Source organism: Dunckerocampus dactyliophorus, chromosome 5 (genome assembly GCF_027744805.1).
Source record: "Dunckerocampus dactyliophorus isolate RoL2022-P2 chromosome 5, RoL_Ddac_1.1, whole genome shotgun sequence".
Taxonomy (NCBI): Eukaryota; Metazoa; Chordata; class Actinopteri; order Syngnathiformes; family Syngnathidae; genus Dunckerocampus; species Dunckerocampus dactyliophorus.
In genome coordinates, this window is record NC_072823.1 from 5723199 (window position 1) to 5742930 (window position 19732).

Consider the following 19732-nt stretch of genomic DNA (forward strand, 5'->3'; position numbering starts at 1 on the left):
AATAAAACACCTTCAGGTTCAGGGAAGGAACCCAGTATTCCAATCAGTTTAATGACTTGTATGGTGCACATAATTACACAAGACAATGACAATAATTTTTTTTTCTAAAAAGCACATTAACATGACTGATTTATAAATACAGTACCCTGTGTTAAAAAGGCAAACTTTAAATACTGCATGAAAACAGAGATGGTGATTTAGTAAACACGTTACCGGTCGATGTATCACACACGACCAATCAAACCTGCCTTAAAAAAACAAACAAATAACTCATCCAGACCTGAGCGCTACCAAGTAGTCTGCATACAGCGCAGCAAAACACAGCCAAGCACTTAGTACATACTGTACAGTACTCACTATTGCAATATCTTACTTTCTAACAGTCTACATTGGGATGATTTCAAGGCATTTGTGTCGCTATTCATTTCTAAATATTTTTTTGATTAACATTACAAAACAGGACTTGAATGCAAAAGGTCCAGAAGTAACAGCTCTGACTAAGCTAAGAAATAGGTAGCATCATGTAGTCTGTATGGTACACTTCTTGTGCCTGGCTGGCTGTGAACTATGACCTTACTGTGGGTCAGGTGAACTCCTTCACAGTGTCACGGCAAAGCATGGCTCATCATGGCAGAAAACAACATAGATGGAGAGATGACCATTTCTTAAAAAAAAAAAAAAATGTGTGCATGAGAACCATGACACTGACAACCTAAATCTTACATACTGTAGGTCCAAAATGATGATGTTTCATTGCTCATCATCTAGGTTCAGCTTCTTCATACTTATCTTCATGTAAAAACACTGTCCCACAGTGACATACTGTAGGTGACTGCATTGTCAAAATATGAATACTGAAACGTTTAATGAGCCACCTGTATGTTGATGGTGAGCAGGACTATCTCTCTGCTGTACACCTTGGTGGGACTTCCATGGGAAGCATGGTCACGTTAGCAAGCAGAGTTCCTCAGCTGTGGTAGCTGGACAAAGAGCCTTGTTTCTGTGATAGCCGCAACAGTTCCTCCCGGATGGCCTTGATCAAGGAGGCCGAGGACTGGGTGGGAGGGGTGGTAGCCAGTGGGAGCGGGGCTGATAAGTAGTCTAACCCGGTGTCCAGGTGGGCAGGAGGTGCTGACGGCTCCCTGAGCACACTTCTGGGCATCTGGAACATAGAGAGGTCAGGAATATAATAAATATATACACACCTACCAAAACATTAGGTACACTTGCACAAGCTAATGAGAGAAGAGCTGCGTCAATCTTTAACATGTCTACTCTTGTCCTGTAGATGGCAGTATTGCTTGCTTTTTTTTCCCCCACGGCCACTTGACCTCAGTGCATACGATTGTAACGGCTGTACGTGAACGTTAATTTCACACGTTTACCCAGGTCGGCAACAGAATGCACCGTGATTATTTCTCGGCCGGTTTCATGTGACAAGTAATTCTGCACGCTAACCAACTAACTGTAAATCAGGGTTCCTACTCTTTGCCGGAAATGATTTTCCAGGACATTTCAGCCGCAACAGAGTCATTTGGACCAATTCTTGTGACACCTTTCAATTTACAGTCATTCATTTGGGTGGTAGCGTCACGTGGGGCGCTGTGCCTTAATTTCGCCCAGAAGGTAAGGTGACAACTTTTAGTTTGTTTGTATTTGCTCACAGGAGGCATGGGGAAGATAAATAATTTGCCAGGACAACTTTGCTGTTTGAGCTTTTTTCTTATTTTCCATATGTTTTCCATGCTTGGAAAATTGGTCAATCATTGCCTGTGTTTTCCAGAACACGTGGGAACCCTGTGAATGTATACTTTGATAAATTTGTGTCATGTATAAACCAAAAAGAGAGTTATTTAGTGCAGTGGTTCTGAACTGGTGGGTGGGGACCCAAATGTGGGTCACGGAGCCGTTTTCAGTGTGTAGCGGGTCTTTGCCTGAGAAAATAATTTAAAAATAACGTAACGACCCAATGTCTGCGAATGCCCCTCCCGTTCTTGTCTGCGCTACTCGCTCGCTATGCTGCCGCGAGGTGCACGCCATGTTTCTGGGTACTTCTTAAGCTTCTCTGGGAGAGGAAGGACATCGAGTGGAGACTTAACGTGCCATCCGACCGATACACAGTTGCAGATATCTGCTGGAAAAGAACGCGCCATAAATAGACAGCGTCTCAGCACTGCAGCTCACATTGTGTCGAAAACAGTACCTTAAAATGTGATATATGAGAAGTTAGAGTTGAAAAATTCACACAATTTGGGTCACCACTTGTCATTGAGGGGTGATGGGTCTCGCAGCCAAACCAGTTGAGAGCCACTGATTTAGTGGCCGGCACTCACTGCATTATTATCTGGAACTGCTCTGCAGTAATTGTCATCTTGGTAGTTGCTCCAGCTGATGCCTCCATTCTGTCCCGGATGACCTCTGACCCCCGCTGGATAACCATTCATCCGGCTAGACAAGCCCACCTGTGTAAGATGATGAAGCTGGCCGCCTACACACACACACACACACATGTGGAAGCATCAGTACATGACATCAGTTTTCAGTAACCAACCTAATTCAATGATAACACTGTTGACAGACTGCTTTGCCTTTGGAGAAGTACTCTTTACAGTAAAGGCCTGATACCATTAGTGTAAGTCACTCCAACCCCTTTAATAATTTAAGAGACACTCAGATCTTTCAGGCTGACTTGCCTTATGGGCTTGAAGGTGTCTGAAACACCGTGAGTATGTGTTAAAGTGTAGGGCAGTGGCTCAAATAAAAAACACTGTAGTATTTCTTATTTTCATTTGTTAGTACATAAATGTTGTTTTTAATGACACTGATGTGGAAGTAAATGAAGACCAAGGCAGCTTAACAGTGATTTCACTCTCTACCTGTAGTGCCCCCTACTGGTCGTGGTCTGGCTGATGTGGGTAGCTCATCAGCATAGAGTCCTCTGCTGGAGTAAAGGCTGGCAATCTGGCCTACCTCCCCTGGTCCTGCTGCCTCTCCTGGGGGGAGGTAACTCACACCACGGTCCTGTCTGAAACACACACACACACCGAACACCACATTTACGAACCAAAGAAACCAAACTATTACAGTAAATATGTGACTTTTACTGTACTTCCTAAACCTGCAGTGTCCACATTTTTTCCACCGAGGGCCACATAATGAAAAAAGGAAAGGACGCAAGGGCCACTTTGATATTTTGTAAAGCAACACATGTAGATATGCTAAGAAGTTATATATATATACTTCAATAAAAAAATGCATGTGCGCTAGGCATGGGCCGGTATGAGAGTATGACGGAATGATAACCTTGGGCAAAAATATGAGACGGTTAGAAGATTTCACATGACTGTAATTACAGCTTTCAAATGTGTTATTTTGAAGAGAAAGACAAAAGTCAATTCAAAATACTCATTTTAAAACCATATATTATACCATACCATAAACCATATACTGTATAATATTTTTAAAATAAATAACAAAAAATATAACAGATTTTTTTTAATCCAAACATTTATACTTTGTTTTTCAAAATACTTCGATTAAAAAAAACAAAACATCTTTTAAAAAAAATATTTCCACGATGCTACTAAAATGATGTTACTTTTCATTATAATATTATCACCTTATTGTCTTAAAATTACGACATTTTCTTGTTAGAGTACAACTTTTTCTTTCATTATTTTGACTTCATTGTTGTGAAATTCCGGCTGATTTTTCCATGTTTACTGTCGTCGGTTTGTTTTTTTTAGTTTTCTTGTTAAATTATATTTTTAGAATGTGCGGCGGGCCAAACCCCCCCCCCAAAAAAACAAAACTGCCACAGGCCGCTAATATAACCTTTCCCGCAACCTAATTCTATATTTTCTTATAATATTACGATTTTTAAAAAGCATATATTTCTTTAATTATTATTTTCGTAAAATTGCCACTTTTTTATTTTTAATATTTTGACTTAATTCTTGTAAAGCTACAGGTGTTTTTTTTTTAATTTCTGCTATTCATTTTGTAAAACAAAAAAACTATTTAAACTTTCTTCTTGTACATTTTCTTCTCAGAAGTATGACTTTATTCCCACAGTTTGTTCTTTACTTTTCCGCAACCTAATTTCCCAAAAATGACAACTTCATTACTTTTGTTTTTCATATTACAACTTAAAAAAAATACCTTTCTTTAATATTTAAAGTTTATGCTACTAAAATGACTTAATATTTTTGCATAATATTATGTTACTCTCGTAAAATTATGACTTTTTCTCGTTAGATTACTGTTGATTTTTCCATTTTTGCTGTTTTTTTTGTTAAATTATATTTTTAGAATGTGCCGCGGGCCAATAAAAAACAGCTGCGGTAGGACAAGAACCGAAAAAACCACTGCGTGTGCAGGAATATATGTTACTGTACGTGCTCATGTGGTTGAGTGCTTTAATGTTTTTGTGGATATCCAACAGACGGTTGCCAGGATCTTTTCCATTAAACCAATAAAATAAATATGGCTCCTCTTAAATTATTCAGAGGTCCAACTTACCGGCTGGTGAAGGAAAGCAGGCAAAGCGGCAGACATTATGAGGCATGGATCAATAACAGAGGATTTTGTTTCAGGTAAAAGATAATAAAATTCACTTGATTTGTGGCCAAATATTCATAATTCTGTTCAATACTTTACTAACCTTGGTACAGGGCCTTGGACCAGAGGAGGAGACACGCTCAGGTCACTGAATCTCTGAGGGGAGCACAGACAAAAATTGAATCAACAAGAGGAGAGCATGGTTGGTCCTTCCTTCAACAATTTACAAGTTACCTTTGTAAGATAACTTACAAAGTTTGGTGGGAAAATTCTGTGCTGAATTCGTGAAGACTGAGTTTGCACCTGTAAGCCAGGAGCTCGTAATTAGCATGAATCAGGCGTGTCCAAAGTGCGGCTTTTTTTTTTTTGGCGGCACATTCTAAAAGTATAATTTAACAAAAACAAAACACCCAAAATGGAAAAATGTGCAATCATTTTAAAATAGTAAAATGAAAATATTAAAAGAAAAAAGTTGCAACCTAAGGAGAACACGCTGTATGAAAGAAATTAAATTTTTTTTAATATTATGAGAAACAAACAAAACAAAATCAAATTGTAATTTTTGTAAAATTAGGTTCAGGAAAAAGTTATAATATGGGAATAAAGTCAAAATGTTATGGGAATAAAGTCACACTATTAGGAGAAGAAAATTTACAAGAAGAAAGTTGAAACAGTTAGAAACCTTTAATAAAACAATAGCAGAAATGGAAAAAAAACACCTGTAATTTTAAAAGAACATAGTCAAAATACTAAGAGAAAAAAGTATTCTAACTTTTACGTAAATTTTACGACACTTAACTGGTAATATTATAAGAAAAAGTAATTTTACTAGCTTATACTAGCTACTGTATATTTTTAGAATCTGCCACGGGCCAATAAAAAAGCAGCCTCGACCCGAGACGGCCCCTGACAGTCCTGCTTTACACACTTCCTGTTTTCCTCACGTGTAAGAATGCATCAAGACCTTTAAACTACTTGTAAACTTTAAATTAGCCCATTTCAGCACCTTACGATGATATTCTGATGTACACTTACACCGGTGTAAGGGCCAAGTCCTTGATAGGAGGGGCCCCAAGATCTGGGGCCACGGCCTGGAGGGCTGAAGTCAGAAGGGTTGACGCTGACCCCTGGAAGAGTGACCCCAGCTGAGCTGCACTGAGAAGTGGGCGACACAAGGGCGAAGGCGTCGTCCAACAGTGAATGCATCTGCTGCCTTGCCTCTTCAATGGAGGGCTGTGGAGGCATGTAGGGAGGTGGAGGAGGGGCGTGCCCAGGAGGTGAGGAAGCGGAACCAAGGAAGACGTCGTCGGTGGGGGATGGGCTTCCGTGAGTGGCTTGGTCAGGGTCCGACTGAAATGAAGAGAAGAGAAGAGAAGCACCATGTTGTGTGTTATGTGTGCCCATAAGACACATGCCCCCCATGCATGTTTGGACTGCCTTTAAACTCAATTGTAATGTTATGCCCTGCAATACATTTGAGTGATTTTTAAAGGTATTTTAGTCACACTAACCACAAAGGCCACATTGTTGACCCCAGGACACTTCCTATAAACAGGATCAGTGTCTTCAGAGATTAGGTGATCTTTGTCTGCATCCATCACTCCTCCATGTGACTGCTCCTTTATCTGCTGTTTGGAAGAGCGCCTCCCTCGAGCACTGGGAGGTAAAGTTAAATGTCATAAAAATTTGCTTTTGTAGATAAAAAAAAACCCAACACAGACCTTTTTCTGGGCTCCATGAAGATCTGTGCATTCTGGTCCAAGATCTTATCCATCTGCATTTGTGCTTTCTGGTAGATGTGATCCTGGTCTTTGGCGTCCCCAAGGCTGCAATCTATGTCATCCATTGCGGGGAAGTCATAGTGTCCCTTCCTCTTGGCACGCAGGCGGATCTTGTTTCGATGGTGCTCAATCTCCGATTTCTGCCTTAGCGCTACTTGGATCTGATGGGAAGACACACCAATTTGGCAGGATTTGAACTTTGGACGTATCGAGCTGCATATGTGTATAGTTTTTGTCATGCAAAGGACAGAGAAGGGCGAACCTCCTTGTTCATTTGGTTGGTATCGGGCAGTTTGGCAGCGGCAGTGTGGCTGTGCAAGGGTGGGACCGACATGGGCTGCATTGCGATAAGCTGCACTTTGTTGGGGAGTCTTCGGCTTACGTCTGTGGCCCGAGACATTCGATCGACATGTTCGAAGATGGAGGTGGATGAGAACTGCTCATTTAGACCATTCGTAGGAGGAGGACCTGAAGCAGAGATGGTGATGAGTCTAGTATGGCTTATAAAACTAAGGATCGAGAAGGGACGATTTCTGGGTGAGGGTGGCTACAAAACATTTATTGTTTAATATGACTGCAAAAAAAAAAAAAAATAAAATAAAAAAAATAATAATAATAATATGACTGCAACGTCTTGACAGCTGTGACTGGCAGCTGGGCAGACAGTGATGGATGGTGGGAACAAGCAAAGCACAGAAACAAACAAACAGGAGGTCTACTGAGACATAGACGCACATAAGAATCTTACCAATTTTATTTTTGCCTGCACCGCAACAGAAAGGAAAGACAGTTTTATTGGAAACCATCACTCCGAGGTAAACCTGACAAGCTATATTGCACACGGCACATTGAAATGTAGTCACCATGATCACTTGTTAAAGGCAGGGGAAGCACAAAAGTTGCGCAGCAAAGTCGGAAATCATTTTCACGGCACACAACAGCTCTTTCTCACATGGTTACTGTAAGTCAGGGGTGTCCAAACCTTTTCCATCGAGGGCCACATAGTGAAAAACTGAAAAGGTGCAATTTTGCCACTTTGATATTTTGTAAAGCAACACATGTAGATATGCTAGGAAGTTATATATATTTCAAGAAAAAACTGCATCTCAGCTTTGTGATATAGGTCTTTGCTCTTTCTTTTTACCCCCAAAATTTCAACTTTCTTCTTAAAGAAGACGCAAGAACAACGCTGAAAAGTCACAGCATTTCAGTATGCAGAATTAAATTATGGAACCGATTGAGTAAGGAACTCAAACAATGTACCGAGATGAACAAATTCAAAAAACAATACAAGCAGTTGATGTTTGCTAAATACAAGGCAGAAGAGTCTTGATTATTATAGTTATTGTTCCGTCATGATTGTTTTTTATTTGTTATTATTTATTTTTACACTCATTATTATATCAAAATATTATATGGAATGCAGGAAGTCAATAATATGTACTGTTCAAGATGTGGAATGGATGGGGGGTAGGATTAAATAAGCTTTGCTTCTTCCTACTCCTTTTGGACGTGTGGAACGGTGAAATGATGATTCATGAGATGTATTCCATTGTAACCTTCATGTATGTTCATAGTAACATAGTGTGACATGGTGATTAATCATGATTGATTTACTTGAAAACTGTGATTAATCTGATTAAACATTTTAATCATTTGACAGCCCTAATTATAAAATTTTCTGCAACCTAATTTTCCAAATTACAACTTTATTTTGTTTTATTTCTCATAATATTACAATTTATTAACATCTATTTTCTGTAATAATACAACATTATGCGACTAAAATGACTTTTTTCCCCCCCTCGTAATATTACATTTTTCTTGTAAAATTACAACTTTCTCTCGTAAGGTTACAACTTTTTTCTTTTAATATTTTCACTTTATTCTAGTAAAATTACTGCTGATTTTACCATTTTTGCTGTTTTGTTTTTTCTTGTTAAATGATATTTCTCGAATAGGACGCAGGTCAATAACAAAACAGCCATGGGCCGCAAAAAGCCCTCGGGCCACACTGTGGACACCCCTACTGCATGTTGATTGTGTCAGAGAGAAGGAAGCTGCTTGTTTGTACTTCAAAAAGCGGAGTGAACATTGCGGTGACTGTATGTCCTGCACAGTATACTCTAGTTCCAAGCAAAGATTTATCAGTAGAAAAACAGAAGTCATTCCAGTGTGGGTGAGTCAGACAGGCTGTATATGTAGAGTCAGTGTGCCTGACTGCTCCTGGCTCCGCAACGTCTCAGAGTGGCACTGCAACCTTCAATCCATCGGCATGTTGTCAACAGCTTCCGCTTTTTGTTTTCCTTACATTTCTCTCCAGACTTATTTTAGAGGCAAAACACAAAAATGAAGTTTCTGACCAGTGTTTGTTTCATGTTGTGTTCTGGTTCTCACTATAATGATCCTTATTTTCTTTTCGTGACAACAGATCTTGTGATTATACTTTGGAACTATGAGAAAAAGTAGGGTTTTCCACATGTGCATGGTGATTGCATACACTGCAAGTGCTGTGATGCTCATGTTGCTGGAAAGTTGAACGCGATGTCGCGCTTTTCTTTTTGTGTAACTTGAAAGTAAATCATCTTGAGAACACATATGAAATTAATAGTATCAAGTTCGGTTTTTGTTCTCCTTTTCCCCATTTTTGCTGTTTTTTTTTCATTTTCCAAATATTTCAACTTTCTTCTTAAATAATCTTTGTACATTTTCTTTCCGTGATTTATTCCCAAAATATATATAGACTTTATTTCCAGAATATTATAACTTGTTCCCCAACCTACAATTTCCTTTGGTTTTGTTTGTTTCACATCATATTATGACTTTTAAAAAAAAGATCATACTTTTCTTTAATATTTCAGCTCTATGCCACAAAAATGACATTATTTTTTGTCATAATTTTACTAGTCTATTTTCATAAAAATGCTACTTTTTTCCTCCTTAGAATCTGACTTTTTTTCTCTTAATATGTTGACTTTATTCTTGTAAAAATTACAGCTGTTTTTCCATTTCTGCTGGAGTTTTTTTTTTTATTTTCCAACTATTTCAAATTTCTTCTCGTACATTTTCTTCTCGTAATTATGACTTTATTCCCACTTTATTCTCATAACATAACTATTTCTGCAACCTAATTTTCCAAAAATCCTTTCGTTTGTTTGTTTCTGGTAGTATTTTATAGACTTTTTCTTTAATATTTCAACTTTTCACTACTAAAATGGCGTTATTTTTCATATCACCATAATATCACTCCGTCGTAAATTTCCGACTTTATCCTCATTAGATAAAAAATGGTTTTCTTATCATATTTTGACTTTAATCTTGTAAAATTACTGCTGATATTTCCATTTGTGCTGTTTTGTAAATTAAAAAAAAATATTTAATTACATTTTATTTATTACATTTTATTTGTAGAATGTGTAGAATGACAATAAAACAACAGCTGCCCCCTGGACAGCACTTTGGACACCCCTGCTCTACCCTATTCGTTTCAGTCTTTGTGTGCCCCTCCCCCTCCTTTTTATCTGTGTGTTGATAAGTAGTGTGAGTGTTGCCAGGACCACTTGCCATTTAAAACATTGATGGGGACCTTCCGAGTCTGCTTGCTGTCGCTGGGCGTGGCCTGCGCTCTCAGGTTCTCCTCGGTTGACTCTCTCCCGCTGGAGCGGTCACTCACCATGGAATCCCCGTCTGACGGTGAGATCCTAGCCGCAAAACAGGCACACTTCCATAAAAAATAGATGCAGAAGGGTGGACTTGCGTGCTGGAATGCCATGCATAATCAAAAATATGACTTTCTTGAAAAGTCAGAGCTTTTTTGGACGGGGGCTTCTAAGATATGCTGTCATAACGTAGTTCAATTCTTGCTGATAGAATCATTCAATTAAGTCATCCTGGCTTGATGTATTCCCCACTGGTGTATTGGACCGTAATTTAACAGATGGAGAGGTAAACAAAAAAAATCTGTGACAGAGGACAGAGCAAAGAAATTGCCCTCATAGTACTGCGTACGGACTATTGATCAGCAAATCTGTCAAAGCTTTGTGTCTGGTTCAGTGAGTGAAAAACACTGTCTGATCCTCTCATTGGCTTGCTGTTTAAAAGCATGACACAACATAGTGAACACATTATAAACAGTAATGTGGTCACAATCTTCAAATATTCAAAGCGTTCAAAGGTGTTAAATTAATGCATAACGACGAGTTAACAGGGCAGTCACACTGATTCACTATGCCAGTATTTCTCAACTGATGGGTCGGGGACCCAAAAGTGGGTTGCAGACCGATTCTGGCTGGGTCACAGACAACTCAATAATGTATTATTACATATTTTTTAATTAATAAAATTTATCCATCCATCCATCCATTTTCTATACCGCTTCTCCTCATTAGGGTCGCGGGTTAATAAAATTTAATAATTTAAAAGTCAACATGATACTATAAATAGTAATAACAATATACCTCACAATATCAGAAAATGACATTAAAATATTTCTACTTCAAAATAACACATTTTCAAAAATATTTCTACTTCAAAATAATCAAACAATATACATTAAAAAAATACATTAAATATTTTAATGTAATTTTCCAACAGTCTGAATTATATTTCTTTATTTTAAATGTTAAGATTTTAATATTATTTGTATTTCGAAATAAAAAAAATAATGGAAAAAATCGTATTTTTTTCCATGCTCTAATTACAAACATATTTCATTTATTAACACTGAATCCTACTTTCCAAAAATTCACTTATCTCAGTCGAAACTGTATCCGATACCAATATCGATATGTAACATAGGTTTTTTTTTGGCTGCCTTTCAAGCAGCTCTGTTTGTTCTTCTACTATTATCATCTTTTAAGTAATATATTCTATCCTATGGATATGGACTCATCCACGTCGTGCCATGAAAGTGAGGTCCCACATCGAAACAAGGACAGGGACATGACAGCCTGCTGAAAGCGCAAAAGGGGGCGGGCTTGCACTGGGCATGTGAACATTAAAATGTCCATCTATACAGCATTTTTTAACGTTGGTTTTCATTGTAGGGAAAAAACCCGATACCGATATCACATTTTTATGCCAATATCAGGCTGATCTGAATTGCAAATGTGCGGGATACACCGTATTGAAAATAACTTGACTTTTATAACATGATTTTATGCGAATAGCACCGTTTTTCTTTTAATTTTTACAACCTCCAGCTGAATGTATACAGATATGTTGACGTCATTTCGGTTGCATTAGTTGGTGCTGCCAAAAACCTCCTCCTGCCTTGCGCTGCCGGGAGGCACTGACCTCTCTCGTCTCCGACTGTTGCGGGATGCCCTAGTGGAGGAGGCAGAGTTTTTAGATATGGGAGTGGGGCCCTCCCCATTCTGTGATGGACTGGGGCCTTCCTTATCTGACACAGGCAGAGACCCCGCTGGGATGGATTCCTGGACCACCATGACATCATCTTTATTCTGCTGGCCAAGATGCAGCTTAGCAAAGTCAAAGCCTTTCACACTGGGAGCCTGCAACTGTGTTTTAGAAATAGGACAAAGAGAGGCGTTTAGTAAGTGAAAGAGAGTGTTAGCAGTGAACATTATTAATTCTACTCAACAGTTGGTCTATGGTTGTGGCACGGCGTGGTTACAAACAGAGGGCGGGGAATGAAAGGGATATAAAAAGGGCTGGGCGAGGGTGATGGGAAATGCAACGACCTGAAAATGAAAATCAATGTCGCATCTCAGCACTGCTTTTCGGAGTTGGAGTTTTGGGGCTCATGTGAAATGTGACACGCTCACATTCATTTGGTGAATTATCTGCAAATGGACCTATTGATTTGAGTCTCTCAAACCCAGTGTGAAGTTTGACAGTGTGGAACCACTGACCCTAAGAGAGTGCCTGTGTAGCTGTGTGTGTGTTGTCCGTGCTGGTGTGCTGTTGCATACAAACAATGGCAGTCTTTGAAGGGAGGGGGAATCAAAACCGCTGAAAAGCCCAAATAATGTAGACGCATTTCATTCTAATCCACAGTGAAGCTGAAAGAAGGGATGCGGGAGGATAGTCAACTGGTAATCTGCCACACATAAATTGCTATTTTCAGCCACAACAAACACAAAATGACAAATAGAAAGACTACCTCATCACATAGAGACTGTACACTGCTACAGAACTAAAAAAACAACAACTACTGATATGACACACTGTTTACAGAGGACAAAGCACGGTCCTAACGTCCACTGAAGCCACAAACACCAGTTGTAGCTATGAAAGCCAGTACCTCCTCCTTGGCCCGCCTCCCTGTTGGGAACACTTTCATTCTCTCCTCTTTCTTCGTCTCCTCTGATTTCTTTAGTGCCGCCTTGTATTCTTGTCCTGGTTTGAATGCTCTCCCATTAACCCTCTTCATGTTCCCGTCTTCCTCATCCTTGTCTTCTTCCTCATCCTCTTCTTCGTCCTCCTCCTCGTCCTCCTCACTGGGTGTACTGTTTTTGCTCTTAGCAAGAGCGAATGGTCCCTGAGCAGAAGCAATGTTGGACAGGCTAGATCAGGGGTGTCCAACGTGCGGCCCGAGGGCCATTTGATGCCATTTGCCTAGCCCTTTTTTATTGGCTGCGGCACATTCTAAAAATATAAACTAACAAGAAAAAAAATTTGAAAAATTTGCAGTAATTTTATAAGAATACATTCAAAATATTAAAAAGAAGAAAGTTGTAATCTATGAGAGAAAAAAAAACATAATTTCACAATATTCGGAGGAAAAATAATGTCATTTTAGTAGCATAAAGTTTAAACCATTCCTTTTCTATGGCGCTTATCCTCACTAGGGTCGCGGGGGGTATGCTGGAGCCTATCCCAGCTGACTTCGGGGACAGGTAGGGTACACCCTGGACTTGTCGCCAGCCAATTTCAGGGCACATAAAGTTTAAATATTAAAGTTTTTATTTTAAGTTGTAATATTATGAGAAACAACACAAAGAATGAAAGAGAATAAAAAAAGTTACAATATTACATGAGTAGAGCCGCACGGGTGTTTAGTAGCATGTTGGCCACACAGTTGCAGTCAGGATATTGCGAAGACCTGGGTTCGAATCTCAGTTGCGCATTTCTTTGTGGAGTTTGCATTTTCTCCCCGTGCGTGCGTGAGTTTCCTCCCACATTCCAAAAACATGCATGTTAGGTTAATTGGCGACTCTAAATTGTCTATAAGTATGAATGTGAGCGTGAATGGCTGTTTGTCTATATGTGCCCTGCGATTGGCTAGCAACCAGTCCAGGGGGTACCCCACCTGTCGGATAGGCTTCAGCGTAGGCCCGTGACCCTAATGAGGAGAAGCGGTATAGAAAATGAATGGATGGGGAAAAAAAAATTACAAAATATCACAAACATATTTGGAAAATTTGTCCTAAAAAACAGCAGAAATTTCAAGTGAATAAAGTCAAAATATTAAGAGAAAAAAGTTGCAATTTTATGAGAATAAACTTGTAATGTTATGGGGAAAAATATGTCATTTTAGTAGCATAGACTTATATATATATATATATAAAATATATATTTTTTTCTAAAAAAAAAAGATGGAATATTATGAGAAACAAATAAAGTTGTAATTTTAAAATTAGGTTGCGGAAAGTTCTAAATAATATGAATAAACTCAAATATTATGGGAATAAAGTTGTAATATTTCAAGATGAAAATTTACAAAAAGAAAAAAAAATACAAAATATCACAAAAACATTTTTAGAAAATTTTAAGAGAATAAAGTCAAAATATTAAGAGCAAAAAGTTGCAATTTTACGAGAATAAACTTGTAATATTAAGGGGAAAAATGTCATTTTGGTAGCATTTTCCCCATCTCAAAGCTGAATTGCAGTTTTGTCATTGAAATATATACGCTATGTAACCTCTTAGCATATCTGTTTATACAATGTCAAAGTGGCCCTTCCATCCTTTTTCACCCATCCTTTTTTCATCCATTTTTCAGCATGTGGCTTTGGACACCCCTGAACCTAGATTCTTTCCCATCTTAACTTTGAACTTTAAATCAGCTAAACTAAGTATTTTCAATAAGAAATCATTTCCATCCCAATTTCTATCATATAAACAACATGACAGACAGGAGCAAACACACTCATCTAGGTCATCTACCTATCAAGCCTGTGAATGTTCTCAATCATTCAGGTCATACAACTCTCAAGGCATTCAATCAATCACAAAAGACGATGCACCTCTCATCCGAGTAGGCTTCATCAGTCCATTTTCGAAGACTAGATAGGACAGCTCGAGACCGAGGGGATGCTCCAGGATTTCTGCTCCAATGTAAAACGGCAACGACAGTTAGAAGCCCCACTTTATTGTATCTTAAGGACGGCCGTCTTGCACCACAAAAGAGTGAAACTTTTCTTATTTGGGAGTGCCTCTACTTTAGAGGATAAGCACATTGGATCCTGCACCATCCCCTCAGACAAGCCGTCCTATCTAGTCCTTGAGCATGAACAGATGAGAGTCAAAACGTCTTCTAAGACAGTGATTCTTTACCATTGGGCTGCCAAAAAAAACAAAAAAAAACTTAGTTGCGGCCGGCTATGCAGGCCATATACATTCCCACCACTTGGCAATGCATGGGTGGCCACAGTATTATACAGTATATAGCATGACTTGCACATCCATTGTTACAAAGCCATTTTTTCAGACCAAAAGCTAAAATAATTTAACTGTACACAACTAGAAACGACAACAGGTTAACTATTACTTCCTGTTTCTACAAAATAACACATTAAAGAGGTATAAGACTGTCACAAGTCTTATAGGTGCCCGTTACATCGATCGCGAGCTACCGGTAGATCGCCATGGTAGTTTGGGTCGATCGTGTAAACGTCACTTTGAGGATGTCATATGACATCAGTCAGCTGACATTAAGCGCCCCTCTTGATTTTTTTGCCGGTAAGATGCCTATACTGTATCTATAACAAAAGTTATCTGTTCACTTGTAGCGGCTAGTTATGTAGAAAAATAAAGTGTATTGTTTGATGGCTTTGCTTCGCGTCATGAACTCCAGTACAAAAATCAGTGCTTTCTACACGTCCGCTTCTTAAGCTATTATTTCATGATGAAATGGAAAATGAAGTTATGGATAAATTTAAGAGGGGACCCGGGAGTTCTAACAGGTAATAACATTGACTTGTGACTGTCATTGTTCATTAGTCACATATTCAGGAGCCACTTCTGGCTCTGATGGGAAAAAATAAAAAAAACTGCTGAAGAAACTTTTGAATTAATTTGCATGTTATAAGGCTGCATTTTCATTTGCACTTGACTTCAATTGTATTGACACAGTTTATATATTTAAGAAAACATACTAATTTATTACTAGTATTGTGAATGTATTGTTTGAATTTTTGTAGTCCCGTCCCTCTTGTTGCAGTATTTTTTTCAGTCTGACTTGAGCCTTAAGCAGTGTTTATACTTGCATGTATTTCACCTTCACATTGTCCTGCAATTTGCCGTGGTAATGCGTGTCATTTATTTTTTTATTTATGGCATGCCTTTAAAGCATGAAGACTAGTTTGTGCATTGTTTGCATTCTGTTTATTCATAAATTATATACTTGTCACGCAATTTGTGACAGAAAATGGCGCATTGGCACAAAATGACCATGGTCCCGAACGACTTATTTACACCTTGTCAAGTACTGTTTACGTGTAGTGCATGACAATAGTATGCTTGACACGCATTGTTCCCGCATAGGTATGCATTGTTACCACAACTTCTAGCATCTGTGAAGCTGTCACGGCATTATTTGGTCCTGTGTGACGCAATAGCAGGCATTCCCCCTAGCTTCATTAATTCCTTCATTTACAAGATGTTGAAAAGAAAAGTAAGTCTATATTATCTCACAGCTGTTTAAAGCGAATGCGGAAAGGGCAGGGAGGAGGCATCGCTGACTAAAAGACATTGCATTGGGCAACATTATCACTTATTAACAGAAATTCACAAGGAAGATCCACTAGACTATAGAAATGACTTGATAATTCCCCCCTACTTGCTCCAGGAGGTGGGGGAAAAGTTAACTCATTCATGTGAATGAGAAACGATTTGATAAGCACCGCCCGCATTGTTTCGGCATAGGTTGTGGTGCGTTTGTGGTGTGTTCACGACGAGTTCATGGAAATTATGTGTGCCACAAATTTTGAACATTTCAAATTTTTCTTTGTGCACTGGCACGTAGCCCCACACAGTTTACGTATACTTCATAACTGTTTACGACCAATTTACTCAGTGGCACGCAAAATTGCGTACCACTGCTGGGACAAAATGTGTGCAACTGCAAATGAGGCTATTGAATCGCTAAACTGTAAGTAGGTTAGGCATTGTTCTTTAATATGATTCAAATCAAGAGTAAGATTACCAATTCAGTGTTTATATTTCAATAGGCCTCGGACCCCTCTGTCCTGGTAAGTTTGGGCCGTGAGGTGGAAAAGGTTAAGAACCACTGTTCTAAGACAACCTGAACAGCCCAGTTGGAATCGATTCAATGCCCTGAGACTTCTAGTAAACACTACTCTATACCGTTCTCCTTTTAACCTTCATTTCCTCCTCTTCATACTCTTCTTCTCCATCGTCATAGTCCTCTTCTTCCTCCTCAAATCCCGCTTCTTCTTCCTCACTAAACTTTATAGCCCTCTCATGCTGAGGTAGTGCCTGGTGAATGGGGGACTGTGAGGTAGCAGACTGCGAGCAAAAGGGTGAGCGGTATTATGTGACACATGATGATGTTAAATTACTTTCCATTGTACATTAAACAAATTACATCAATATGTGTTCGTGAGCTCAGCTCTGAAGTAGAACATTTACTGGTCAGAGAAGGATCAAAGCCAGCTGCATGAAACATCGCCTGCTAAGACAGGAAGCCCAAAAATACATTTAAGTGCCCTTTAATGATGTCGGGATTTGCCTGTGCATGAGCAGCAGAGAAACAATACTGCTCTCTGGATTCATGCTAAACTGTGGCATTTCTTGTAAGCATTATACCAAGATCAGATATGTCATGTTATGCAAATCATTCATTCATTGTAGGACTGTTAGCTGATGAGCCAATCTGAATGTGTGTGCATTCACATGAATTAGATGAAAAACCACACAGCTCTGTGGTATCTACCTTCTGTCTCTGCTGCATGGAAGCCATGGCATCAGGCTGGAACTCCAGCTTGTCGGTTCGACACAGTTTCCAGTAGAGGATGGAAATGATGATAATGACCACCAGGAGAGGAATCACCACTCCAATGATGATCCACATGTTGGGGTTCTCAGTGTCAGAAGGTGATGATGGCACCTTCTCTACAGCTTAAGTGAAGCACAGAGACAAACGTATTGATTTCCCTTAGGTCACAGGTGCAGATGCATTTTCACTTTGGAAAGAATGTTTTTTTTTGCCTCATGGCTATAATATAACCAATGAATTCACTTGTTTCATCCCCTGGGAAAGTTCATTAAATAAAAAGAAGCAGCATGAGGACAGACCGCCCCTTTAGGGCTCTCATTAGGCCTTTGTCCTCTATTTTAAGACACGCTGTTTATACATTAATATCACTAACAAGAACACTGAAAGGATCAAATGAAGGTAGAAAATATCCATTTTCTTACATGTGGTTGGTAAACAATGAGAAATAAATTCAGTTACAATGATGTCCTAAATATTTTCATTTGGTATTTGTGAAGGTAAACCTTACAACTAATCTACAATCCAAAGAACAGAGCATGAAGTTAAATTACCTGACCCATTATGTCAATGAAATGCCATAGTTAAGCTACTCACGTTGTGCCAATATGCCCTGAATGCGATATCCCAGGATGATTGCAGCCTTTTGGACATCCAGGCTATTGAGGATGTCGGCCATTTCGACAGCAGGGACCCTCTGACCGTCAGGGCCCTCCACAAAATACACAACTTCCAAGGGATGGTCTGTGCCCACCAGCCGGTTCATGCTCACAACCTGGGAGTTGAAACAATTAAGAGAGTTCCACTTAGGCACTAGTCTGGAAGGGTTAGGGCTACATGCTCACAGCTAATGAGGCACTGACAGTAGGGGTACACCTGGACAGATTACAGGGCTGAGACATTCAGGCAGTCAAACATTCATACCTCTGGCATAATATAGGACAACAAAAACTAACATCACTGTAAAAGAGCATCAATCCTCTGGCAGACTTTTTTCATTATTATGTTGGAACACAGGAAATGAGAACATATGACTCAGATACCATGCATGAAACATTTGCAGACGTTGGAAATAGGCACTGAATGAATGTCATTTCTGTTCAGGAACCGAGGCTTGTACTGCTAACACTTATTGTGCATTTAGAAATCACCTTGATATTTTGGTAATTCTAACCTATGACTGCAACAACCAATACTTCAATCACTACCAGATAATATTTGCAAATTAAAAAAAAATGTTAAACATATATCCATCCATCCATCCATTTTCTATACCGCTTCTTCCTCATTAGGGTCGCGGGGGCATGCTGGGGCCTATCCCAGCTGACTTCGGGTGGTTAAACATATATTTAAATACAAATCTTTGTATTTTCATTACTTATTAGTGTCACCATTTTAGCTTTTTGTAGCTACATTATGCTTTTTCTCTATTTTTCCACCCTTACTGGGTTTTTGTTTATTTAATTTCTGCAATGGACGTTCCACAGATGGCCCTGCGTCACACTTTGAATGCCCGTGCGTGTTTTGCCAGAAAGGGGGAGTGTTTCCAGGCAACGAAGGAGTGTCTCCATGACATTCTTGACATTGCATTGTAGAGAGGTTTATGCAACTTTCAGACCCACATTGTATGGCAGTATGGATGCTGAGATCCACTCACGCTGCCTGCATAGCTGATACTTCACCTTTGTTGACCGCTTATATTTAATTTTCAAATAAATGCAAAGACGCAAGAAACACGTCCTGTCTTTCAATTTTAACTACTCGCTAAATATAGCGTCCATGTCGCTAAATTGTCAACACAGATTTCTCCTACGTATGAAGTATGCTATGAAGTTGGTGCTTAGTTGTATTATAGTTATTTTAAGCATTGATGACATTCTGTCATCCATTGAGTTTTTATACATTACTACTGTACTAGTGTCACAGGGAGCCTGGAGCCGATCTGATTTAGATGAGGACTGATTGCATGGACTGATTACCTGTCAATCATAGGACTAACACACAAAGACAGAAAGCAGAAAACATCCATATTTCCACCAACAGGCAATTTAAAGTCCTCAACTAGCCTAACATATCTATTTTGGACTGATCCAACCAGAACCTGAACTTTTTTTTTTTTTTACTGTTTGGTAGCAGTATTACCAAATGCTCTGTCCTCAACTGAGGATTACTCGCAAGTGACCACTCTGTG

At 39.1% G+C, this 19732-nt stretch overlaps 1 protein-coding gene across 4 annotated transcripts in view; it reads right to left on the reverse strand.

Annotated features, from left to right (window-relative positions):
• si:ch211-1e14.1 (UPF0606 protein KIAA1549) overlaps nt 1–19732 on the reverse strand; it is a 39258-nt gene continuing 19526 nt past the window's right edge. For 2 of the 4 annotated variants that reach the window (XM_054777193.1, XM_054777191.1), the window contains exons 10-24: nt 18139–18316; nt 17482–17666; nt 16908–17054; nt 12607–12843; nt 11637–11860; nt 9906–10042; nt 7090–7104; nt 6604–6809; nt 6282–6502; nt 6072–6216; nt 5596–5910; nt 4664–4716; nt 2877–3025; nt 2334–2488; nt 1–1162 (exon numbers count right to left, since the gene is read on the reverse strand). In XM_054777193.1, coding sequence (XP_054633168.1) covers nt 968–1162; nt 2334–2488; nt 2877–3025; nt 4664–4716; nt 5596–5910; nt 6072–6216; nt 6282–6502; nt 6604–6809; nt 7090–7104; nt 9906–10042; nt 11637–11860; nt 12607–12843; nt 16908–17054; nt 17482–17666; nt 18139–18316 — 2562 coding nt within the window. In that variant the 3' untranslated portion in view covers nt 1–967. The remainder of the gene's footprint in view (nt 1163–2333; nt 2489–2876; nt 3026–4663; nt 4717–5595; nt 5911–6071; nt 6217–6281; nt 6503–6603; nt 6810–7089; nt 7105–9905; nt 10043–11636; nt 11861–12606; nt 12844–16907; nt 17055–17481; nt 17667–18138; nt 18317–19732) is intronic. The other 2 variants (XM_054777194.1, XM_054777195.1) reach the window with 2 other exon arrangements.